The following is a 27,970-nucleotide window of genomic DNA, read 5'->3' on the forward strand; positions in this document are numbered from 1 at the left end:
TTTTAACCCACTCTCATATGGACCAGGAATGATGGTGTGTCCCACATAATGTCTGGACATGCTAGAGGAAGTCTATTTTATTTTACCTGTTTTTATTTTACCTGTTGTCCTGAGATGAACTGTTGCTTTGTCATGACAGGTCCCTTTAGGACATCACCTGAACCCTTGTTCTGGTTATTGGAACAGTAATGATCATCAGCAATAGTGATTTGCTCATTTTCTTCAGCTTCCAGCTGGCTCTGGTTGAAACGCAATGAACCTTTCAGGATATCCTTGATCTGTTGTTGAACAGGAAGGGAAAGGATATAAGTTAAAAACTGGGAGGAACTCTACATTTTCTAAACATCTGTGCAGACTGCTTTCATACACCATTTCCCCAAAATATTTGCTTTGAAAAGCTAGGAAAAAAGTAAATACTCATACCTATATTGGCTAAAGATAGAAATAACAGTGAAATGTGGTTTCTATTAGAGTCTGGAAAAAATTATCCAAGAAATCTAAAGAGAATAAAACTGCTAAGATTACTCCCTGCCTCGTTATAGGTTTAACATATGTCACATTGCTCTTCATAAAATGTATTTTGAGGGAGGAGAGGGCAGTATAATCAGAGCTACAGATGCTCAGCAGCATTCTCATTTTATGTATGTAGTATTTTTTCCTTTAATTCAATGATATTCAAGTGTTGTCACAATGAAATAATGGGGACACGGGCATAATTGTTGTCTAGCAAGTACATTTTGCATTAAGAAAAATGACAGCATGGCTTAAGTCCAGCACTTGGTGTTGCATTTTAGTTTTGATTTGAGGCCTCCAAAACTTCCACAGGAGCAAATACTGTGCAAATTGTTTGAACTCTTTATAGCTGAGTTTTATTGTTACAAATAAAAATCCACCACAAGGTTTGATGCACCAGTAAAACAGCTACAAGAAGACAAAACAGCAGTATACAAAAAGAATAAAACACGAGAAAAAAATGATAAAGGATTGATAGCTCTGAAGGGCACGAGAACGTTAAGCTAAGCAATAGTAATACCTGCTTCAAACCAGCCAAGGAAACCAGAATTTCATCTTCTTTTTCCAAGCGTTCTTGCAGAATGACTTCCTGAATATTTCCTGTAACATCAAAAGAAAGATAAAGAGAGAAAATATCCTAAATAAACTCAAATGTGCTTTTACTTATTGCTGACTGATGCTTTCAAAACAAACTTCTGTGACCTGCAAACACAATTCTGTATCCAAACCTAGAGATTGACAACCTTATTAACTGCAGAGGTGAGGCCAGCCAGAGCCTGGCACTGCTGCCAGGAAGCCTCCAGCAATGCTCTGCTCCGGCAGGACTTCTGTTGTCCCTGTGTACCAAGGAACTCAGGCTACTACTGGCCCCTAGAAGACCACACCAGCCTCTGTGTTACATACAGTTTTGAACATAAAAATGATTTGGAAAGCATTCAAAAATAGAGAAATCTGCTGCATCTCACAGAAAGGTTTAGGTAGAAGCACAGCAATCTTCATCTTAATCCCATGGCCACTGCAGATGCCAGAATATTCTTTATAGAAAGACTACAAAAAGTTTAATTCCCCTTCTATTATCTTCTATTAGGTAAAAGACTCAGGGCCGAGCGAAACTTATTTGACAGAAGGAGCAGTGCAGTACCAACACTTCAGGAGACTCTTACCTTCCATGCCCACAGCATGGTCCTTCAAGGATGCATTTCACTACCCTGGTATAGAGTGCTTGCAGGAAGAAAACCCCAGGCAACTCCACACTCCAACACAGCCAAGAGAAACTACAACTCCAGTAACTCTGCAGACTCAGTTAATTCTCTGGTCTCCCAGCTCCTGCTTTCCTACTCTTTAAGAAAACAGCAAAGATTCCTAGAGACAGGCAGGATGAGATGGTATCTGTCAACTAAAATGACAGACCTTTGTGCCACTCCTGTCTTACATACACAGACTGAGCCCAAATCCCTCAGTGACATTCTTCCTCACTGGGGAAGAATGCTTTGCTGCTCACGAGTATGTGTATCCCAGGTACTTCACAATTAGAGCTTTGTGCAATTAATCCACACCTGCATTGCATTTGTTTGTTTTTAACAACATCCTGCATGCTCAGGGCCCAAATCAGTGACCTGCTGTTAACAGATGATCCTGACAAGGACAGATATGATGACACTGCCAACTCTAAAACAATATGAAGTTTCAAGTAAAAGCATTGAGTAATTTGGTATGAGTTTTGTGTTTACAGAATAAATAGCAATATAATGAGATGTGGGAGACAGGACAAGAAGAAAGATTAGAAGTGGAGAGGTAAGTTTAAAACTTGTGTATAAACACAAGTTTGACATTGAGTGGGGGCCACAAATCAGTAATGGGTATAAAGGAGGAACAGAAAGGGTGAAGAAGAGAAAGGAACCACGCCTAAGTACTAAATGAACCGCTAAAAAGCAATCTGAGATGCAGAAGGATTGAAAGAATCTAGAACCATGAAAGGCAACAGCTGACAAAAGTCAAGGGGATGTGATCATGGTCAAGAGTACCAATGAAGGCACCATAACTCAGCTTTGCAAAAGCATCCTGCCTGAACAAGGAGATCTATGCTCACATTATTTAGCACACATTTTTTACTATACTACAGTGGCAATGTCCTGCAGCAATGATGTACAGTTGTCAAATTGTTGTACAATTGAACAATTTTGCATGAGAAAGACACTGCATTATGAAGGTCAGAAATAATAAAAAAACCAGATCTTTCTGCAAATATGTAGCATCTTGAATTGAGAAAATCCATAATTATTGCAACATTTTACTTGCTTTTTTATTTTATATCTAAATTGTCTATTTCCTCAATTTGGTAAGTAAAATATATTAATATTTATTTATAAAAGAATAACTTACATTCTGTTTTCCACTGTTTCAAAGAATGCATGATTTCCTTCTTTTAAAAGGTCCAGAATTTGAAACATCAGAGGTCCAAAACCTTCATAGGCAGGACAGCCATGCTTGACCATAGTCTGAATCACCTAATTCAACTGTTTTTCCATTTCTCAGCATTAGAAAGGAAAGTATTCCATAATGTGTGACCCCCACATAAATTAAACCATACATTAAAAAACTAGGGCATGCACACGAACTAAGCAGATGGACCAAGAAAATAATTCAAAGCAAACCTCCAACCTGCTGAAGACTAAATGAAGGAAATATAAAAAATTGGGACAACAAGAGCAAGAAAACAAAAGCTGAAAGGTATTCCACATGATGTGTCACTACTCTACTATTATTACTGACCTTTAGAGATGTTTTGTGAATCAGTGTTTAAAAAAATAAGGAAAATAATTTATCATCACTGTAAAATCCAGCTGAAACTGTGTTTGATGAGCCAGTACATTGAGAAATTTCTAAAAACTTATGAATGGAATATGATAGTTACCCAGCCATAAAAATTAATAGAAATGTTTGTATCATCACATATTTACTTTACCAAGATTAATGCCAGATTTTAATATTAGTTTCAGAGGAAAAAAGATTAGGAACAAAAAGGTAGGAAATACAGCCAGTAAGTAGCAACTGAGGCATAAAGGCATAAATTGGGATGTCCTTCTCTTGTGCAATGCAACAGAAGGAAGGCAGAATTCCTTGTGGAATTGGCAATGAATCCTTTTCTTAAATATGTCCTTGAACTGCATACGGCTTCTTATCCGCTGCCCTCATCTTTTTTGAACGCAAAGTTTTTTAACTTTCAGATGAGTGGAACCCAAATTTACCAATGCTCATTCTTCTTCCTTGGCTAGTGAGTAGGGAGGAATTAAAAAAAATAACTGTTACATGAGTGAAGCACACAGGCAAAGTGATTTTGCATGAGTGCCTCCTTGATCACACCCTTCTGCTGGGACCCCCCCTTTGAAATCCACATGGACTGGAAAGAGAGCTGGGAAGAAGAGGAGGGATGGCACGAAACTTGGTTTGTGCTCTGCGCTGCTCTCCTGTGAACGGCTGCACTGGGGCACAGCATCCTCACTGGGGGACTCTCATCCAAGGTCTTCCCACTGCTGGGGCGACCTCATAGGGCAGTCAGTTGCTGAGATGAAGAGAGAAAAGAAGGTCTCAAGTGCAGACAAAAGCTTATTTTACCTTTCTGTATCTCAAAAGGTACCCTTGCAACTGGAAATACTTTAAAAGATACTATTTCAAGAGTGCTATATTGATATATATATTGATATAATATTACTCAGCTGAAGGACTTATACTTTAAGCTGAGATGTATAATTTAATTATTCTTCCTTGATAGGAGATGTTATTGTACTTTGAGAGAAGTGCTTCATGTATATGAATGAATTGGCCACATATTGATTTTTTTCCTTATCTGCTGCTCTATATCAGTACTTCACAGCTGTTTTTTTTTTTTTTTTTTTAAAAAGCAACTATCTTTAACTGCTGGTATCAATTTGGAAGTGAAAATACCTTCTTACCTTTAAAAAAAAAAACCCATTTATACAATCAAACAAACAGATTATGTGATTTCTATATTATTCAAAACTGAGTCCAGTTTGATTCTGTGCTATAAATATCCATCTGTTGGGATAGCTGTTATTCAAAAGTTATCGAAATCCTATTGTACAGAGAAAACTAAGGTTAAGGCCATATATTCCTGACTGCCTTGTTTGGTTTTTTTTTCTTTCTTTCAAGATTTCATTTAGCTGATGCCAAATGTTTTCTGCAGAAAAAGACAATATTTCTTTATTCAATGAAGTTCTTAGTAGAGGAAAACAAAAAGTGAATTTAGCAACTTCTCACCTGGTGGTTAGAGCACTGCTGTGAGATGTACAAGATACCAGACTGCCATTACAACAGTCATACCCTGACTGTGAGCCTGACTAAGCCTCAGAAATACCAGAGCTGTTAAACCAGTTGTTCTCTTCAGAAGTTAGCAACGTTATCTACTTTGATGGATGCCCTCAAACGAGATTCACATCTCAAAGGATGACTTTTCTATAATGAATTAGAATTAATTTGGGGTACTTATTCTTAAATGAGCAGACCTGTTTAAGTTTGATAGATACCAGACCAGTAAATCAATAATTACTTCCTGAGTGAGACTGTGATCAGCTGCCTCGATATGCTTTAAATCCAACTACAACTACAGAGCAGGAACATGCAAATGATTGCATTCATGTTCTTTTTTAAAAAATGTGAAGGAACATTGTGGATGGTAGTGAATTTGTTAGCAACAATTGAAACAGCTAAAAATTAAGATGAAATGTATTTTTTATTTCTGGCTCTTACATTATGGCAAATTGTGAATCACTTTACATGCACACTCAGCGTAGAAGTACTTTAAAAAATCACGATTTCTATTTCCTTCCCCTAAATTAATTGCTAAATTTTAAACTGAAGACATGCTATGTATAGCGATGAAAGAGGAAAAACATCCACAGCAGCTTCTAGCAGGAAAATTAGATAAAGCTTATGCTCTCTGACGACTGAAATGCTTTATATTCCATGATGGTGTGAGCAGTCACTGCTGATTTCCCAGGCCAAGGAAAGGGGCTATTCAAAACATTCTTCTCTGAATGGGGAAAAGCTGTTAGGCTTGGCATAATTATTTTAGAGGCTTATTAAATAAAGTAACTTTCACTGAAAATTTTGTTTGCATTCAATACAGATTTTGCAAGAAACTCAACCACCCAACCAGAGCTGCACTAAATGAATGGGAAAACTTGTCTGCTGTAGACAAGGTCCCCTCAGGCATCTCTTAATGCCCATCCATCCAGAAGACAAATCTGCACCTCTTCCCTTCCACCGAGGAGGTGGGAGACAAACACCCTGCCAGATGAAGGCACAAAGCACACTTGACATAAAATCACATGGATGTGGAGAAAACCAAACTTCTCTGAGGTTTTGTTTTTTCTCACTGCTGCTTTTGCAGCACATCTCCCTCCTAATGATTTCTATTTTAAGCTGGTCTCCGTGGGGCCTTTCCAGGAAGATGACTCCTGCTGAGAGGACTAACTCGAAATAGCTGCAAGCTGTATTACGAATGCTGCTTTTCTACTACTAGCTCCTGATCAATGACTTGTGAACAAGCAACAGTGCCAGAGTCATGTTAAATCGACTTTTTTCTCCCTCGTTTTCACTACTGAGAAGACAGCTCAAACCCAGAATGCAGAAGTACCTTCTCACTTCCATGGTAGGCAGGAGCAAGGAGAGAACTGAGGGTATTACTACATCTCTTTATTTTTCCAAAACATAAAAGCCAAAAGCATTCCCATATATGTCAAGGCACAGCCAACTCTCCAAACTCATATTCCAGTACTGTTGTCTGATTGTCTTTATGAAATCAGGGTTTACAGAAAATGTTTCCAATATTCCCTGCACAATATACTAGTGACAGCAAGACTGCCTTTTCAAGAACATTAAGGGGCTCGAAGGACAGACTGGGACTTCAGCTTCTGGTAATCAGTCTTTCTCTCTTTTCACAATACTGCTTTCCTACTTGAACTTGGTGTGATGAGCATGAAAATGAACTCTAGAAAATGAACTCTAGACCTTAACACTGGTTTGTGGCCTTTCTAGAAAGACTATGCTCTATGACATAGTGATATTGCTGTTTAATAATGCAAGTCAGGATGTTTCCAACCACTGCATTTTCCTTCCAGCATTAACAATACAAATGAGAGGAGTTTAATTCCCTTCTAAAACAATAGTGTTTGTGATCTAAGTGTTGATGAAGGCAACACTGCTAAGTAGCCTTTCATTTACCTCACTGTGAATGCCAACACTTCTAGTAACAATTACACATTGTATTAAAAGCACCACTTAGCAAGGTTTGAGTCTTAAAGAACTTAAAGATCTAAAAATCTGAAATTATCTGTGAAACACTACATTCTTCAAAACACTTATTTGAATATAAATTATTTATACAGTGTTGAATATAAGTGATGTATTTCTACCTCTGATTCATGTGTTGTGCAGAGCCCCAACACTTCATCAATATTTGAATTGTAGTGATGCTTGTGACATCAGAGAAACAATAGTGAAACAGTAGTAAAAAGTTACCAATCATCAACTCATAGCAAGAATTGCAGATGTACAAAGAAGGAGACTGGAAAGGGTCATGAAGTAATTTTGTCCACCTCTTGCTCAAAGACACAATCAACTCTTAGCTGTCAACTCTAATTTACACACAGTAAGCAGATTATGCTTAACATATACCTTACATTTGTATATTTACGGAAATAATGGGGAAACTAATAATTTAGTCCTACAACAATTTAGCTTCTGCTAAGGTTTTATTTCCTTAAAGCTGGAACTGGAAGAGAAGCCACTGCCTAAGATATGCTGGGAAGGAAAGGGTGGATTGTCAGTGTTCTTCAGTATAAGAGAGATGCTCACTGAGCAGCAGGGAGGAAGCAATGGGAATTCACTGAAAGTTGCAAGGAAAGCTGTTAATCAGGTAATGAGGGGCTGCGTAAGCTTCTTCATTCTTTTAATCTCCTTTTCAGTCAGGCTACTGGGATGAAAGCATCTGTAGGTGCCTACCACAGCTGGACTTTCAGGACTGGCACAGTTTTTATAGAAAGAAAGGAGGCTTGCTCTGAGTTGAACCAGTTGTTTCTGACCTTAAGAGCTACTCTTAAGTAAAAAAAGGTGGTTACAATTCATGGAACATGAAGAATTACACTTTTATTCTTCATATATGTATATAAAATATACCTATCTGTAAAATGACCAGAAGTGACAGTCTAAAAATAAGCTGTACAACAAATATTTGTTGTATACTATGCTATACAAAAATACTTGTTTCCCAGTAAACATTCCTACATTTGATTTAATAAATTTGCTAATGTTCTTTCTTTATATGCTCTTTTTATAGGTTATTTTACATTATTATTCCTAGCCAAATACAGCAGTCCCTTAGACTCATGGGCCTGTGTTTGATGTGGCCTTTTATACTGATAGCATTTCTAATCACACTGGTTTTATAAACCATGGATTATTTTATTTATGTCCCAAACATAAGAGAACTCATTTAATGCATCTACTTCCTCAACAAATGCTGAAGTATTTCATTTCAGCACAGGGCAGCAGCATAATTTCCATTTCATTTTATCTTTACGAAAATGTCATAACCTTTCATCTCATCACAACACAAAAAACTAGAATTCAGTACTATCTTGCATACATTTAAGAAGCAATGTGTCCAGATCTATATTGGGCAGTATGTCAATCCCTAAATACTGAGCATTAAATCAACTTCCTTCTCTCCTTTCCCTGTTGTAAATGATCCTTAAAATAAAATGCATCCTTATAACAATTGCACTGACTGATAAAAGAAGGAATTAAATCAGTCTAATTAAGCCTTTAAAAGTGCTATTTCACACTACAACTAAAATGATACTAGCAACTATATCCTATAAGTTTTTAAGTCTTTATTTTATTATTTTTTCTTCCTTGCTCATGGTGCTTGCAATAATCACAGTGAAAAGGTGGCTTTGAACAGTCTTTAATAAGTCTTCCAAATAATATTTGTCTGGGAGATGTCAGGAAGTGCTAGTGAATATACAAGTGCCAGCACTGCTTGATGTTTGTGGCAGGGATGTCCTGTGATCCCATCCAAAGAACTCTCAAAAGATTGGTTTTCATTTTTCTTGTTACCATGATGCTGTAATTTCTGGGCATTTTGTAAATACATGCAGTTTTTTACAGGCTACCTATGAAAGCTGAGCTAGCATGCCATTCCAAAGGCAGGATGCTGGTGGTGTTTACAAGGATGGGAGATGAAAACTCCACTTTTCCACATCCCCTCCATAATCCACAATAGAGGGGCAGAGATGTACTGGAATACTGGTGAAGGACATAGCAACATATTCGAGATAGTAGGAGTGAAATTGGAAAATGCACCACAAGCAAAAGCCAACAGCCCTGTATGGGAAGCTCAGAGAAGGATTTATTTGCTTTGGCTTAGTGAAGCCATGATGCTTTACTAGATGTGGGTCAGACCTAAGAGGTTTTTGTGATGTTGCCTCCAAGAGAAGAAGTGATTTAAAGACCTGGATATTGAGCAACATATTTCTGAGACCCACCTGAATCTCCCTCTGGCAGCTGGTTCAAGTTAAGCAGTAACAGGATGAAGGTGAAATTAATAAAACCAGGCAGACTTATGTTTCCTCTGTATAATTGGGTACCTTTGCACATATTTCTAGGGTGTTGTGCAGAACCCTGTGAGCTAACTCTGCAGAACTGGTATGAATCCTCTGGGCTTATTAGCTGAGGCTCTGTGCAGCAAGAAAGCAGCTAAATTGCTTCTGGATCTCAGCTAGCTGAGGAAGCAACCTTCTGCATTTACATAGTGCTGCCCTTAAGCAAAAGCAAGTGGGGAATGACCTTAGTTTCTCTACTTTTATAACCTGATAAATTGCCCATCAAAAAAAGATAGTTTCTATATAAAGATCTCCATATCCAAGTTAATACTGAACCAATGTTCCTTTAAATTGCTTCTCATGAGAAGGACTTCCTGTGCTACGTGTGTAATTACTTGGTAAACTTTCCCACCCCTGGAGGTCCGAAACCATGTTGGAAACAAATGGTAGGTTCTCCTGTCTGAGATAGTGGTGATGGATTGGTTCCTGTCCCATATAAAGAGACAAGACTTTGAAATTCAGCACTTTTCCTTCTGGAACAAAACTGGCAAGTTAACATAGAACATCCACAATCTCTCTTTGGTACTTGCCTATGGAGGGGGAGGGCTGATACTTCTGTAGGGCTTTAATTCACTTTTTTGTTAAGAAGCTGCACTTTAATTGTGGGCCAGTGTGGACATGGTCCAAACCCTGAAGATATTAGAATAGCAGATGGTGTCAGATGACAGTGTCATTAGCTGGTGTCACCTGAACTGCCATTTAACAGGCTTGACCCTGGGATGTAACAAAGCTTTGCTCTTTGAGGCACTCTAGACTGACTGTGTTGAACAAACACCTCAAACTCATTCCCATGTCCAATGTGAAGGACAAGAGAGGAATCTTCCAGCAGATACTATAAGGCCCTCTGAGTGCTGTTTGTGTGCATGTCTCTTAGACGTGTTTTTCATTATCTACACTAAGACATCATACAGATGTCACATTTACCAGATACCAGGAAAAATCTTTTTCTGAATGCACTTGCTAGCTTGATGCTTTTCTTTCACATAGTGCAAGAAAGGAGGAAACAATCAAAATTCTTCAAAAAAGAAGTTACATTATGACAGGTAATAATATTGTAATACTTAAATGGTGTATTACAGCTTTCTGAATCATTGAGCCTTGAAGAATTTATGTGCACTAACAGTAGAGTACCTCCCAGAAAGAAAAATTCTTAAGAATATTACCATATTTCTGAAATCACCAGTGACAATATTATTTCCTGAAAAAGGCTAGTGCTTGTGAAAAAGTAACATCAAGAAAATGTATCTGTGATGATGCTGGAGTAGTGATAGCTATGGCAACTATACTTTTTCACTATTAGCTGAGTAATATTCTGCATTTATTTTGTGAACAAAGCCACATGACAGGTTTACAAGTTTGGATTTGTCTTCATTTCAATAATGGAAAAATTGAATACAGGATTTTCTTTTGAAAGCTATGACAAGCTTCTGAAAACAGGTGGGAACAACAGCAAAATCTACTTCCCTGTATTGCCATTTTACATACCTAAATTTTGACATTTGTCCTTGGAGGTGTTAAAAGGAATTTCCCCTGAGCAGTACTCCAGTGGTTAAGGGAGAGAGGGAAGAAAAGTAAAGCTCTTTCTAAGGCACAGCCTTAAGATGGAGAACAAGATCACAAGATGACTTTCCTCCATTTTAATAATGAACCCCCTATTTCTACCCATAGCACTAAGTAGCAATATTTCAGAACCATCATTCATTGCCATGGTAACATGCCCCGATATTCAAGCAGTTAATTATGTTGTTGCCATGTTGTAGACTGTGGGATTTATTTACAGAAAGAGATAAACATTTAATGAAAGATCTCTGAACATATGAACAAAATAAAAACTGCCATTCTATCCCTCATATTCAAAACAGCATAGATAATTTCATGGTTATTTTGACAATTTCTCAGCTACAACACATCACCTCTGTAATGAAGCAACTGCATCTGACTGTCTTCTGGATTCCCCTTGTAAGGGAAAGAACCTGAGAAAAGACAGCCAAAAAATCCTCAAATGTGTATAAACCATGAGAAGAATATTCTGTAATTGTTTGATATTGTGATAATTTTGTGGCAAATGATCACTGGATATGCATTTTTTTATAAGACTGAATTAATATTTTGTTAAAATGTGACCTGCAAATGCAATGCATCCTACAAGAAAAAAAATATTGGTTGAGTAATAATGTCTCAAAAGACAGGTTTACAACATCAATCTAAAAAAAGGGAGGTTTTTAAGAATAAGCATTTAAATTTAATCAAATTTAAAAGGCAGGCCTGACTGCTTGACTGACATAGTCATAATTCACCGAAACATTGTCTAACTCTTTGCTGAAAGAATTAGTTCTGTAAGACTCCCCAACTTTTATATATGTGCACGTTTTTATCAACAATTTAGACAACCATTAAATATATGATGGTCATGTCTGCAGTTAGAAGGGCAGAAGAAAACTGAGTTTTCATCATAGAGTTACCTGAATTATTCAGCTAAAATGCCAAACGGCAAGAAGTGAATTTTAATATTGTCAAATACAAGGAACACATGCAGAAATAAACATTTCCTGATTTTACCCACAGGATAAATGCCTCTGTTTAGAAAGCTGTGAATCACCAAATTTTAAAGGTCATAACGTATTATCACCTCAAACTATCACTGTTTCAAAGAGCACTAATGTGATGCTGCATTACAAATGTTTAAAAAGAGCAATGCCATATGAGAGAGAGAGATGACCTTCCCTGTGCTAAGTAACCACTTTCCTGGCTGATACAACTCCATGCTGGTACAGCATGTCCTCATACAATTAACCCACTTGAAAAGACATATGAAAATCCTGAAGAATTCAAAGGAAGACCACAAAAATGATCTGGTCTAAAAAGTAGCTCACATAAAATAAAATGTAGTGTTCTACTTAGCAAAGACAGTGCTGAGAGATTACTTTATCACTGCATATAGGTAAGTTAAATGAGGATTTTCAACTTTGTTATTAAAAATGCTACATGAGCCAATAGCTGGGTGATGAAGACAGGAAAATTCAGCCCCAGAGGAAGAAGTAATACCCTTGAAGTTAAGTGTTCTGACAGTTTACAAGAGGAGTGATATAATTCATCTGCTCTGCAGTTTCTGAAACAAAGCCATTTTCATGGGTAAACGGATACCTGGGAGAGAATCAGATGTAGCAGCCCCTGCTAACTTTTCCCTTTAGAAATAACCAGATATGCTCTTGGGATTTATTCTGCTGCCCTTCTCTGAAGCCCTGAGCAGTGTATGGACTCTGAAGATAATCCTCAGGGGGCGTTCTGTGATGCACCAGAGAACCCATTGTCTAGCACAGCCTGCTGGGATTTTCCACATCAGCAAGAATTGTGGCGGGTTTTTTTTCCTGCCTTCATGGAGATCATCTGCTGGCTGATTTGGGCATACCTAAACTCATCAATTTGCTACAAGTGTACAGGCTGTGAAGGCTGGTGGTGTCTCTGTCTCTCTTGTGCTTTTTACCACACGTAACTGTTAATCTCTATAGGACATAAACACACTAGTGTAAGACAAATTTACAAAGTTAATAGTCCATGATGTTGACAAGACATGCAGAAATATTGTGAAGAAGTACAGGGAGTAGACATGGAAGAGACCAGGCTGGCAGGCTCTGAGAGTGTTGCAGGGGTGTCACAATACACCCAGGACACCCCATGGCCAAAGCACTACAAGAGATGGCTTTCCTTGTCTTGTGAGGGTAACAAACCACTCCACGGTGCTCCTGGGAGACTACTGGCCCTAAATGCTTTTGTTTCCAATATGTTTGGGAAAAATAATTTAACCCCTGGGTATGATCACAGATCATATGCTTTCAGTAAATGAATCCAGTGCTGAAAGGCAGACTGCTTCAAGGAGCTTTGTCTGGGTTTATTCTGATTCCTGGTGCAGCTATAGCTGCTGAAATGTTTATGCTTCGAACTGATACCCTTGCTAAACACTCCTTGTCTTCTTTCCCAAGGAAAGAAACTTCAGTTTTTCTTCTTGACACAGCAATCTTTTCCCTATCATTTCAGTAGCTAATAATTTATCCCTTTGCTTGCTTCTAATCTCATCATTAGTCATGTGCCTTCACAAAAACAATACAATACATCAGACTAAAGCTGTTGGGGTTAGAGGCTTAGACTTGGATTTTCAAGGCTGTAATTCCCAACTTTCAAGCAATACAATATTTATAACTTTTCCTAGGCTTGTAGAAAAAATGGCTAGTAAAACACCCACATGAAAGAAAATACAATTACAATATGGTTTTCACATCGGAACCTTCTGGCCTGACAAATTTAGATATCACATGCTTAGTTCTACCTACTGAAATCTTCAACTTTAATTTATTTTGCTCAGATATCGCAGGCCATAAATAAATTTTAAAATTATGGCAGTTTTGCCCTGATTTCTCAACAATGGAGCTTTTTCACATAATTAAATATACTAACATTTAGAGCTCAGCTCAACATAGTTTAAAACCACCACTTTTATCAAAACTTGGTTAAAAATATTTATGCTTGATCTGAGTGAAGCTTTCTGTTTATTTTCTCTTGTAAGATTTGTCTTGGCAATATGTAGGCAGAATTTTAGACTGGAGAATTTGCTGATTCTGTTCCCAATGTATTGACTTTTACCTTACTATATTTCTTCTGTTCTCAGACAAATATCAAACTATCCAACCTACAGTAACATTTTAGCATAGCATATCAAAGGTAATTGTAGATTATAAAAATGTTACATTTAATGAAAGTATCTGAAAATTATACAACTATCACTGAACACATCAAGTATCACTGTGGGACTGTTGAACTGCAAATGGACTTCAAGTCTGCAAGTTCACATGGTTTGAGCTCCAACAAGTCTCTTACAATACAAGAAATCAAAGTCATCTGCACTAAAATGCCTCTACTTACTAGTATCATCAGTGGCTATACCACTCCCAAGTTTAAAAGTGTGACAGAATAAAGATACAGAGGCTGGCAGCATCTGAAAGAACAACTGAGTACATCAATTCAATCTTCATCATGGCTTATAAAATAATATGCACTGTACTACATAAATATTGTTTTAGTTCTAATACAAACACTGAAAGAGCCTTTGCAAAGATTTACAGGTTAATTCAAGGTACTGCACTTACCAAGATGCGTGTTCATCATCTTTGCACAATATTTGCACATGGCTTCCAAATCATTTAGCTGTCCTTGTAGGAATGAAATCTGGGCCTCTAATTCCTCCTCCTACAATGAAAAGATTATTAGCATTAAAACCCCCAAAATTTCTATAATGCAGACTAAAAGTAGTAGGTTAATCTTTGACATGCTTAGACCTCTTATAACTTTTTTTATTCCCCTGTTCTTGGAAAGTTTTGTAATTTCATGGAAATAGGGTTTGGTTTTAATATCTCAGTGTTTATTAGTACTACTCTTTTTCCTTCTAAGGAATTAAATAAAAATCTATCTACATTGACCTCACAAATGATTCAGGATTCTTTTATAGACCAACTACCTGGTTTCACTTGTGCAAACACAGTACCACAGCACTGGCTGAAAAAACTCACCAAATGAAAAAAATTCTAATTTCTTCTAGAGTAATTTCCTCAGCTATTCCTTTGAAACATTTTTTTTTAATTTCAAGAGACATATTTCATGAGACCTAGTATTGCATCTCAAGGATGCATTAATGCCATATATTTTGGCACACTTATTTTTGCAATCATCCATCATGCTCTATCTGTATTTAATCCCTACACTTCTGTTCACAGCCAACTTCACTTTCAGACACCATCATACATAATATTTAGGTGAAAACTATTTTTAACAAAAACACAGTATAAAGCAGTTACTTTAAATTATCAAGTTAAGGTTAGAAAAATATTGCATCAAGTATAATTTAAAATTGGAATTAAAAAAATTCATTTTAAAGCCCAAGAGAAGCATTAGTACCCAGCCATGGATACATGCCCTGTCTAAGCAATGGGAACTACCTCAGCTAAGAATTCCTCTTTAAATGTCTTTGCTGGTTTACAAATCCATCCAGTCTTGACTTTGGACCCTACTCCAGAGGAAGGTCACCACTCCTTTGGAAAAATTCCTTCAAAGCTAAGTCACCAACAGTATTAAGCAGCCTTTCATTTAAGTATGCAATTGAATTAAAGATATTCAGAGAAAGCCAAAGTAACTTTTTAGCCTCCTGTTTTTATTTGGAGCTTTGCAGTTCTATCATAGTCTTGTTTGATGGAGATCACCGAGCATTAGAGAGCAAATTACTTTTCAAATTAAAAAAAAAAACCCCAAAACTGATCAGCAAGAATAAACAGAATGAGTCAGTCTTGATTTAAAGGTATAAGTGATCTTAATCTCCATCAGAAGCCAAGTTAGAACCAAGTAAAGAAAATTTTACACTAATACATCATAAAACCAAAAGCAATTGATGAATAGAGAGCATTGTAACTGTAGCATTATCACTTTTTGTCTACACGCTTTTTCCTTGCACCTAATAGATATGAAATGTTTTTTCCTTGTTATTTCTTTATATTATATACTCTCACCTTTTCCTTCTTATTCTCATACTTTGACCACTTAGACCTCAAAGGGATTTTTGCCAATTTAGAATTGCTGAGTGACCTCATTCAAAGTCTGCAGTTCTGTCACGGCCTGTACAAGCATATCTGCATTGACATTTCTATTCAAGTGACGTTCTTGCAGAACACCTTTTTCTAGTACAAACAGCTACTGACTGCAAGAAATAATCTACCATAAATTTTAAACTACTATTGGCACTGCAAGTGCAGCTGTAAGACAGGGAAAAGTGAACATATTTGAGTATTCTACTATAAAATAACACCATCAAATTCTAAAATAATTAGCCAGTAATTGAAGCCCAGTTTATCTCCTACAGGTGAAACAGAAAATTTAACTTCTTGTAATAAATATTTCCATGTCTCCTAGAGTATTTTCTTTTCTTATTCATAGGTGAGAACTGCAGTAAATTGATCTTGAAATGCTTTTGGACAGCTGAATCCATTCAAACAGAGTCTGAAACTGACCTTTTCAATTATACAACAGTACCTCTTCTCTTGGCAAGTGAGAGCAGTGCTGCATAAACTACATCCCCTGCTCTTTCCGCTCACTGGGATCCAGCATGGGGTGGAGCAGTGCTCAGCAGACCCAGCAGGTTCCAAGGAGGGAACTGTGGTCAGGGAGTCACAGACAGTGCAAGAGGTCTCCTTTCCAAGTGGGAAATCTTGCACAAGGCTAAATGAACTTGTAGTTCCTGATTTATCTGGCAACTGCAGGAAGGGAACCAAGGAGTGTTGGCAGTGGGATGGGCAAACAGGCAAGACAGTGAACTTGGCACTTGGCACACAAGAGACCCAGGGCTGTTTGCACAATTAGACAACACCCAAATGGTGGTGGTGACTTGCTACAAGGTGTATCCTCCACCTCTGCTGTCACCAGTGATGCTGTAACAACCTCTGTGCAGACTCTGAGAGCAAGCTCCATGATGGGGGTTTTGCTCTGTTGTGGTTCTGCTGCAGCAGGAGAAGAGTTGAAAGAAGAGGCATGTGTGTTTTATTGCATTGGGGTGACTGACAGGTGATTGATGAGATCTTTCCACGTGTAAAACTTCATGAAACAGACAGGAAAGGTACAACTGAGGCAAAATACAGTGTGAAGAAGGCATGCACTGATACAAGGGGGGGGAACTGTAAACTTGGGACTTCTGGCAGCAGAAGGGTAAGAACAAGCTCCCTCAGAGGAAGAATTCAGGTTGGACACTTTATCAGAGCACTACCAAGGGAAAGTGATGAGTGACAGCGTGTGGCTGGTGACTCTTCAAGCCTGACTTGTCAACCAGGGAGGTTTCTTGCTTGTTTGGAGCCTCCGTTTGCAGTGTTGCAAAAGACTGTTTTGTCACCTAATGTTCTGATGTTTTCCTGCTTATTCATGCATTCACCAAAGACAGGGTGATGTGAAACCGTTTTAGTTCAAAAGTGACTGTAGGGCTCCTGAGCAAGGGTGAAGGGGACAGCAACCCCGGTGGTGTTTCTCTTTAAGCGTATGGCAAAAGGGAAAAGCCTGGAGAGCAGCAGGTGTACCAGGGAGCCCACATATGGTTACATACTTGCTGGCATTTGCTGGGCTTCAACTATTTTGCTTGTGGCTCCCAGTTAGATGAGGACAGACAACTTAGAGAACAGGTCTACCTGGCAAAGATGGGGAAGACATCTTTGTGAACAGACTTGCTAATTAAAGGGGGGAGGACTTTGCCACAGAACAGGGACCTAACCCAGATACACATGAGGAATCGGCACATACAGACAAGGTAGGCAGAAGGTCCACTCGGCTGAGTAATGAGCTTCTTAATGAACTGAAATGGGAAAAGCACATATGGAGGTGGAAATGGTGGAAATGGAGAGCACATGTGTGGAAACAATGGCAGGAAACAAAGGACAAGCACACAATCATTGTTTGGGCACATGAACAAAACTAGGAAGGACAAAACCCCATCTGGAGCAAAAATTAATGGGGGACATTAAGGGGTAACAAGAAGTAATGTTATAAGTATGCAGAGCAGCAAAAGGAGATTCAAGGAAAATGGTCTATTGCTAACTAAGGGAGATATAATGACACATGGTACAGAAAAGGCTGCAGCACTTGAATCCATTTTTGCATCTCACTTTTTAGGCCAACTCTGTTCCCAGACCCCCGCATGAACTGTTTGGGAAAGAGAGGAATGGCTGTGGAGGGGGGAAGGGCTGGGGAATACCCAAAGCTGGGGAAAACCCAAAGAACCGGTGTGTGTTCAAACACATGGGACCACATGGGATATACTTATGGGTGCTGAAAAAACTGAGGGTTATTGTAACACCACTGGCTACCACCTGTGAAAAATCACTGCTATTGCAGAACATCCTTGATGACTGCAGAAAAGTTAATTTTACATACATACTAAACAAGAGTGAGGTGGGGTATCTAAGGAACTATACAGTGGTTGGCCTCACCTTAGTCCTTGGAAAAATCGTGGAGCATGTCCTCTTGGAATCAATATCCAACATGTAAAGGACAAGACAATAATCAAGAAAAGTCAACAAGGATTTACCAAGAGCAAATCATGCTTGACCAACCTGGTTGCCCACTACAACGAAATGACTGGGCATGCAGATGAAGGGAGGGAAGTGAATACAATGGAGTTTTACTGTAGTTAGGCTTTTGACACATTTCCAAAGCGCTGTCACTTATAATATGATGAAGTATGGGCTGAATGAAAAGACTGTAGGTAGGCTGGATTGATCATAATCCCAAGCTTAAAGAACAGAGTCAATAGCTTGATGTCCAGTTGATGTTTGGAAATGAGTACAGTAACAAATGGACTGTTATGAAGACACTGTTCAGTATCTTCATCAATAGCCCAGATAAGGAGACAGAATGTACATTCAGTAGATTTTCAGATGATACAAAACTGGGACATGTGGCTGCTGTGCTGACTGGTGGAACTTCAATTCACAAACACCACGAGACACGTGAAGCCTAGGCAAGAGAAGCCTTTTTGGGGTTTCTGTTTTAGAAATTTCCATAAGCACAAAATTCTGCACCTGAGAAGAAAAATCCCAATGCACCAGTGCAGACAGGGAAGATTTGTTTCAGATCTGCTGAAAAGGATATGGAGGCTACAGTGGCTGTTGAGCCACTAAGAGGTAAATTCTCTTATCACGAATAATGTAAACAGTTGCACTGAGCTACATTTTGAGCAATGTGGTGAGCAGATCCAGGAAAGTCATGACACCCCTTTCTACTCAGTGCTTGTGAGCCCTCTCCTTTAATAATGCTTTGGACCTGCAGTTCAAAGAAATTTGAGAAACTGTAGAGGACCCAGTGCAGGGTTGCTTTGGAAGGCTACAAGCCTGGAGGAAGAGGCTGAAGGAACAGTGCTTGTTATTTTGGTGAAGAGGAGTTCAAGGGAGATCTACTGGGAGCCTGTAACTATGTGAAGTGACAAAGATGATGGAATCAAACTCATCACAGATGATATACAAGGAACTATGATGCAAAACTGCCCCTTGGAAGGTTCAGTTTCCATTAGGAATATATTCCTCATTAGAGGAGCAGGACAGCATTGGAAGAGGTTACAGAAGAGGTAGTTTCTATTCAAAGTCACTGATGTGACCCAATGCTACTGATTATCTTATTCCAAGCAGCTTAAGCAGAAGTCTCTTCTATACAACATTTCTAAAAATAATCTTTTCACAGTACTTTTCACAGATTGCTCTGTACAGGTAAGCAGCTAAATCGTAAATCCCCTCAGGAAAAATGACTTTTTTTCAGTATTCTAATGCCAAATTCTTTAGCAGTATTAGATGAAACAACTGATTTATGGCCAGCATAGTGCAGGTGCTCTCACATACACTGCACAATGAAAAGTGCAACTTTTCATTGTGCTAGAAAAATGAGTAGCCTGGATACCATTTTAATTTTGTGTACCTATAGCAGTGCTGATTTGAGCTGTCTTATGCATGAAGAGAGACTTATAAATTCTTCTAACAGACCAAACCTAAGTCAGGAGAAATCCAGTATGGTCTGGACCAACCTTTCAGCTGAAACTGCCCTTTCAGCTGATCTGATGCACACAGCACCAGAAACATGTGAATGATTTAAAGTAATTCAAACAAAATATGAAATCAGTATCAATTTACCAAACAACACATTCTATAAAGCTCAATATTTTCTAATATTGGGAGCTGCACTATGAGGAAGAGAAGCAAATCAAGCAGTAAATCAAACTAAGAAATCACTGCATCAGACATGGCAGACCAAGATCTGCAAATTTATGTACGCAGTCTTGCAGAAAAACAACTTAATACTTTTGGAAAATTTAGCTCCAGAGTTCTCAAAAAACTATGACACACCTTCAACCTTGCAGATGATGCAGAACATTGCAGATAACCATTAACATCTGGAATTTAACAGGAGAATGAAAAGGACGTAGTTTATTTGCGATACTACATTGATTTGTATGTCACTAGCAGTATTAAGCAGGCTAGAATTTATGTAACCAATCAAATCAAAATTCTATTTGAGTGCCTTCACATACACATCTCTAACTATTTTCCTAGTTTTGGCAAGACTGAATCTGCAAAAAACTTGACTTACATTTATGTTTCTCATATTTGTCTTTCTTCCTACCCACATATAGAACTTTGCTTACATTGTTACATTTACTTTTTTTTTTTCTTTTGCCACGAGAACTAATTCCTTTATGATTAATTTTTTGACATTTCTTTGCTATTTCCCCTCCAGTCTATACAGTTCTGGTACTCTCCATTTGTCCAAAGCTTATTCTTCTGTTTTTATTACCCTTCCTTTCATCTACCTTCTCACCTTTACAAAGTGAGCTATGGAAATAAATTTTTATATCCTTCCTTTTCTCCTGAGCTCATAATGAGATCAGTGATGCTTCCCCATGCCCCATTTTCCATCAAATCTTACTGCATCAGGAAAAAAACCCGGAAAGCGGTCAGTATAGTAAAGAACAGAAACTTTTACACTTTTGACATTGTAATCCTATCCTTTTACAGCTCATGGCTTTACATGCTGCAATATGGTTTGCAGACCTGGGTACGGGCACTGGAATTTGGTATCCTTTACAAGGTCTGATGACATACAGTTTTGGAAGGAAGCCACTCTTTCTTAAAATTGCTTTTATCAGTTTAAACAGATTTTCTCTCAAATATATGACATGTAGCTTAACACAGAATTCTGGAAAACGGAAAACAAACACAGAAAATCAGGACTGTAATGCCTTTCTTTCACAATACCATTTAGTTTTCAGTCTTGCTATTCAGGAGATGAAAGAAAAATTGTACTTTTATCTGTTTAACCCACGTAGGAAAGTCAAGGAAAAGCAAACACTGTTGTCAAAGCTTACAACAATGTATGTCCAAGCATTTCATTCATGAATGCTCAGAATGGCAGAATTCCATTCATCTTAAATTTGAATCCTGAATAAGAATTAACTTGGCAGCACCACCAAGCACTAAGTGCTGTGGAAAAGAAACTATCTTCAAAGAGAAGAGTATTTAAAGGTATTTCAGGTATTTAGGCAGTAATGCTGAAATTTAAAACATAAAAAAACCCCCAAATCAGTGACAGAACTGAGCTGGCTGAAGAGCCCAGTCTTCCTCAGGTCTGTTCTGATGCTGGTCAATGACTGGGTTGGGTGAGGTGTGGAGAAGACAGAAAGTCATGACATAAACATGGAACAGTACTGCCCAGAATACTCTTCCAGACTATACAGATTTGCACAGCAGTGATGTTTTGAGCTTGAGGTGGTGTCAGGTTTTTTTGTTTGTTTGTTTGCTTTTTCCTGTAGTTAGTTACTTTTCTTATATTAATTTATGATATTAATTTGCCCAGTCACATTTTCAGTTTTTTCAGTATTCATAGTAAGAGCACTCAGGAAACATCGCACAGCTCTTGGCAAATTGGCAGGGCAAATTAGAAGATAATTTTGATGAGGTATCTAACATTTAGAGGAAAATAATGGGAAAAACGAGATTGATATATGGAAATCCCAAAGTCAGGTACTTGCTAAGAGTCTTACCAATGCTTAAGTTCTTATTCATAAATTATACACAGGGTATACTTTTTAGATGTCAGTAGCAGTTTATAAGTCAAACAAGACTCAGATGCAAGGCATAAACTGCTTTCTCATTTAATTTTAAGCAAATTCCCCTGGAGTCAAAGCAGTGGTTACTCCTTCCATTTTGTGGAAAGAGTTTCATTTATTTCATTTTCTAATCCAAGAATTAAACACAAGATTTAACCTTATAATCTTGAATCTCTGACAGTTGAATATTGGTTGACACCCCCATAATTTTTTTATATTCTGTGCCAGCCACAGAATAGTGTACAGCATATGGTGACATTTCAACCAGAAACCCCTGTTTCTGAGCACTGAATTACATACAGTGGAACTTAACCCAAGCTTTTAATTTATTTTATTTACAAATTTAACTTGTTATTTAACTGTGTCCCTCACAGTCCCAAGGCCTTGCTCTGCTGGGTGCTGTACAAACATAAAGACAAATCCTGCTTCTCTGAAGGACTTCAAGGTGTAAGCCAAGAGACAACAGATGGCTGGAGATACACATATGGGGAGGACATGGAAACAATATGGCTATATTAGTCAGTCTTCTAGACATGGCTTCAGCATGGAGCCAAACTGTTGTTGTGAAAAAGTGGAATTTTTGATAGAGTTTTCATAAAGCATTTATTTTGGAGATGTTTAGAGAATGTTTCTTCTATGAGGAAGGGGCTATGAAATGATTAGATGAAAAGTGCACCAAGCATATCAGAAACAGGGGTGCAATGTATATTGTTACTTTCACATTGAAAATTTTGGTACCTGTGAAATTTTTACATAAAATGAGATTTTGTGAATATTAATATATTACCCAGGGAGGACATAGAGAAAAGTTCAGATACTGCCTTCATATACTAATTTCTGCAGAAGTAGAGTTATGTCTTGATTTCCTGTGCTGAACCGTTATCTGACAGTATTTATCTATGTGCTAATTGAAATATCCCCACACTGAATATATTTCCAATCAACTCATGTTTTGTATTCTTCACATCTTCACAACTGCCTAGTTTTTTATTATTTTGAATATACTTTCATACATGTTAAACATTTTAAGTTTAGTACTTTCAGCGAAGTTCTACAAGCTTGTATTTTGTTCCTTTAGACTGTAGGCACAGCCAACACGAACCACAATTTTATTTTATACCTGTAACTCCTGCTTATGCTTTTTTTTACACCACTTTAACTCAGACTGCTATTTGAGTGTGGTATGAGATAGCTTAAGTAGGAATGTCTTTCTTCCCTGTTTTCTTATATATTCTTCAAAATTTCTCTTCATTTCACTAGTGCTAGTAAGCATACTTGCTCAGACTTTATACTTTCTGATAGTTACATACTTATTTTAGTGCTTTTCTAGATCAGAACCCTTAAAGTACAAACAGGTTCTCTGTCAGATTAGAGAAACCTTTTTTTAAATCTCTTTTCTCCTCTGACTTATTATTTTGACCTGTTGCTTTCCAATTTCCAATTTTGATTTCTGGTAGTACTGTATGTCTCAAAACCTATCAGAGGACATCTGAGTAAGCAAAAATGAATTAGGCAAACAGTAATCCTAGAAGTCTAGGTTCCAAACTTAGTGCTAAAGCATTTCAGGGTACTATGCATCCTCTTCTGCTCAAAGGAGTAAATTCAGAAGAGTAATCTGTCTTAAAACCTGGAACAGAACTGCCACTGCCAAAACTTTTGTGAACATAAATCTGTGAAAACCCTCTGAAAGGTGTGGGGGGAATGGGACTGAGAAAAAATAAGAAAATAAAACAAAAAATGAAGGAAAGGCCAACAAAATAACCACTGTGGCTCCAAAGAGCCAAGCCTAAATCAGGTTATGTACCAACACAGCAACAACAAAAAGTTATTTAGTTCAGAGGGATCAGACTGAAAACAAGTATCAAAGACAAGAAAGGAATTTTATAATACAGATAAAAATGTTCAAGTAGAATGAGACCAAGACAAATTTGGCAATAAATTAAAATGCTAGCAGGCATTCACCTGCAAAGGCACATATTTTTGGGCATTGGTACCATCCTTATTTCCTGTGCATGATCTCTATAACAACACAGTAAGCAATGGCATCTCACGAAGCTTCTCCAAGCTATGCACACATAAACAGAACCAAGAAATTATAATAAAGGAATAAAAGAATAAGAATTTCTGTACATAACATTCCCCTTCAAAATAGAGATCAAGCCCCAACAAAACTGAAAGGGGCTGCAGCTCAGACTCTGTATAACCAATAACCCAGGAAGTCTCTTCCAACATCGAAATTTCTAGCATTCTAGAGTTAGCATTTGTTGAGGAGATCCACACTTTCAAAATGCAAGAAAAATTACTATTTTACTGCATTATGTATCTGTAGCTTTCTTGAGATATAAGAAACAAGAATTTGTAGTAAATTATTTCTCTTCTTCCAAAGTGGAATAACTATCCTCTTCCTTGCCTCCTAGTTTATTTATTATTCTTTACATATAAACAATATTTATTTACCATCCATATTTATTTATAAACTCTATTTAGATTGGTGACTTTGAGGCAAAATAGCTATTTTATTGCATTGATGTATGACTATAAATTTCTTTGATTTACTGTATCTTAAAAAAAGGCTAAAATATATATAAAAATTTGGAAGAAAATGAAAGGGGTGCCTCAGAGAATCTCCCTACAATCTGACAGATGTATTTAATTTCAATTAAAGTCCTGAAAATAGCTGAAACTCTAGCTAACAGTTTCTAATCACCAGGTCCTGCTGTTGAATTTCCATCTTGAACAGTTCAAAGTCAATTTGCCACCTTAGTTTCCACATCCCACCTTGCCTGGAGATGCTAGTGGCAGAGGACCTTGGGCTTGGGAATTTTCCAAATAGCTCCCACTGTTGAACCTATTATTGGAACAGGTTCCAGAGGCAGCAGTCACACTGTTCGGAGCTGGAAACCAAGAACTGTACTACTGGGGCATTGGAAGGGCTTGTTTTCATTTAACCTGGGTACATTTTCCTCTTAAAAATATTCCGCTTCTGTGGTCAGACAATTTTTCCTAGGCAGGAAGATGGGGAAGGAGAAATACGACTGATGGAGAAAGCTCCTGCCTGGAGACAAAGAAAGCAGGGATGCAAAGAAATCTCTTCTGCAAGCAGACACAAGACATGGGAGACTTATCTACCTGCTGCCTGCACAAGTCCACCTGCTGGCACTGCGCTGTGGGACTGCCAAGAGACAGTTTAAAAATGAAACCCATAAAAATCTGCAAGATCCACAGAAATGCAAAAAGCTGGGCATAACTCACTGTGGATGGGTAGGCATTGAACAGCTGAGTATGTATGAATAGGTAGTATTCCACTTGGTAAGGGAATAGATAAGAAGAGAAAGAGCTGCAGGGTACTAGAAATTACCCCTTTGAACAGAAATGCTGATAAAAGGCCTCTCTCAGTGCTGCTGTTGAGATTGTTGATTCAAGAATATTGGAAAATTTCTTCATAAATAATAAAATGGATACATTAATTTAGATGGTATGGCTGTAAGCATTTTGGAAATAGTTATAAATAAACACACAGGCAAATGAAAATCCCCTATCTTCCATTACATTTCACTATGACATCTGAGGGACTTTCTGTCCATCTGTGACACACATTGCTGGCCTTTAAGACTGCATAAGCCCACTGTGGCAAAGGTAAGAGAAATGAGAACAGAGAAACACTAACATATTTACTTGAACCTTAATGAAAGAGTTGATTAGGTGTTATGCACTTACATAATTATGCTTCTTGATTTTACTGCCTCAATAAACTTTTTAATACACACAGTTCAACATAAACAGTCCTTTCTGAAGGCCTTCCAAAGCACAACCTTTATTAAACTCATACTCATTTAGATTTTTTTAAAGCATCAGTTGCAATATAGTTTCACTAAATCCTCCTCTGGTCAGGATGGATGTATCTGACCTTTGCTATGATTCCCAACATGACTGAGGATGTAGACTAGAGGAGGATTATTTATTTAAGGGTTTTAAGGATCTAATTTTTCAGAGTTTAAGGAAGGTAAAACTTAAATATAGTGATTTTGCATATAAATACACATAATTTATACTACACTGTTAAAATAACAGAAGTACAAGTCTTCTTGTTTTTATATTGTTTGATTTAACAAAACACAGACAAAAATAAAGAATCAAGTTATCAAATGCATAGCCACAACCTATTCCAGTGGGGAAAAAAAAATCTTCCAAACACAGAAACCCTTTCTGCCCAAAAAACTCCCAAATAAAACAACAGCCTGGTTTAGAGGCACGTGTCTCATCCACATCCATGTTTTTGTTGAGAGTTCAGTGCAGGTCTCTCAGCTCTGCACAGAAATGGACAGTAATTTCATGCTATTATCTTAAAAAAGCAGGATGAAGAAATGAAATTCCCACTGAAAAGGAAAATGGGGAGCTCAAGCTACCAACACAGACCCTCTGATATGTTTTTCTTTGCCACAGGGTTGCTGAAACATTCACGATTAATGTATGGAAAGAGGATGGACAGAGCAAGTTCTGTACCTCTGCTGGTAGCATGATTGCTGTGAAGTGTCACACTTCTTGTGTCCTCAGTCGCTTTGATCCTTTTGTCAACGTTGCTGATGGTCTCATGATTTTGGTAATTTTTAAATTCTTTCTGGCAGTTACAAAAGGCTGCCCAATAATTTTTAATGTTCTTACTGCCTTTTTTCAAGTGTTATCATTCTGCTTCTGTGCAGAAGTTACTGGAAAGTATTATTCACCTACATGTATCTGAATCTTTTGTACCAGAGAAAGATAAGTTTACACTGACATTTTAAAAATATTCCAAATGGCCCCACAGGTCTGTTCTCTATACGTATTTATTGCTCATAATATGACAGAAAAAGCACTGCAGAGCCTCTTGGGTTTTTTATTCATATTTTTTTTCCTAAGCAATTAACTTCCTGTTTTTATCACAGTGCAGTTTCTTTTCCCTGAAATGAATCACTCCAAAAGAGATAAGGAGCTCTAGGATTCAAAGCTGCCACTCATGCATACAGCTGTTGCTTTACTAAATTATAAGAAACTTGCAAGTATTTCTAATAGAAACTATAAAAGGCAACTTATTTTTTCTTCCACTGTTTTCTGCTCTTTCATTTGAGTTACAGGATGTCATGTAAGCCAGAGGAAGGCAACCAAGAAAAGAACCATAGTTCCAAAATATCTCAGAGGTTTTTCTACGAACTCTGTTCATGTGACCTGTCAGCATCTGAAATTTAATATTGTTTTCATCTAACCCTAAAATTAGACAGGCACTGGAATATTAAATAAATTGCCTTTTTTTTGGTGTGTCTGGATAGGCCTGTCACATCAGAATAAGGAAGACATATGTCCTCCAGTATAAACTACAGTTAAACATTAAGGCATTATAGTATTTTAAACTTGATGGCATTGAGAATAATGAACATGTCTTTAACTTCAGGCCTAACAAATCCAATATACTGATCAAGAATTGGCTGATGTACACAGACAAACTAACTTATTCTGGGCACATTTTATGATGCTTAACGAAAAAAGGACATTTCATCATAGCATTTGTACTTCCAAATAAATGTTTGGCATTGTAAGTCTGAACTGACAAGCATTTTGCTTAAAACATGCCAAAGAAATTTAAGAAGTAACAGTCAGGGAAAAGATAAATGGTAATAAAAACCATCTCCAAGATGTGTACCATGCACAAAAGGCATACTCTTCTTCAAAGGAATTTTTGCATACAGGGTTTTCTTTATGTGGTTGTCTAGTATTTATCTTATTATCTTGTTGGTTTCCATATACCACTTCTGCTTGAGCAGAACTGTCAAGTTTGTATGCTTAAACTCAGGCTCTTAAATCACCACAGCAGATGCCTATTTAATTGAAAATAATGGCATACATTAATTTTCTAACCTGTAGGGGTACCAATAACTAACTTCAATCCAGTCAGACTAGCTACATAAATCACAGACAGTAACAGTTGTTTATACACGCTGGTGGGGACAATAGCATATGTTGTCAAATTTGATTTAATTAAAAAGTCTGTGCAATCAGAACCAGCATAATGCATGACACTTCTGTTCAGGATATTTTTGTGAAGAAATAAGGATTCTAACTGACCATGTTT

At 37.5% G+C, this 27,970-nt stretch overlaps 1 protein-coding gene across 5 annotated transcripts in view; it reads right to left on the reverse strand.

The window, feature by feature from the left end:
- The window catches only part of TBC1D5 (TBC1 domain family member 5), a 316,256-nt gene that overhangs the window by 10,412 nt on the left and 277,874 nt on the right, over nucleotides 1-27,970 (reverse strand). For all 5 annotated transcript variants that reach the window (XM_041466381.1, XM_041466380.1, XM_041466383.1 and 2 more), the window contains 3 exons: nucleotides 14,339-14,438; nucleotides 1,034-1,113; nucleotides 102-278 (listed from right to left, as the gene is read on the reverse strand). In XM_041466381.1, the coding sequence (XP_041322315.1) occupies nucleotides 102-278; nucleotides 1,034-1,113; nucleotides 14,339-14,438 (357 nt within the window). The remainder of the gene's footprint in view (nucleotides 1-101; nucleotides 279-1,033; nucleotides 1,114-14,338; nucleotides 14,439-27,970) is intronic.

Source organism: Pyrgilauda ruficollis, unplaced genomic scaffold, assembly GCF_017590135.1.
Source record: "Pyrgilauda ruficollis isolate IOZ18807 unplaced genomic scaffold, ASM1759013v1 scaffold2, whole genome shotgun sequence".
Lineage (NCBI taxonomy): Eukaryota > Metazoa > Chordata > Aves > Passeriformes > Passeridae > Pyrgilauda > Pyrgilauda ruficollis.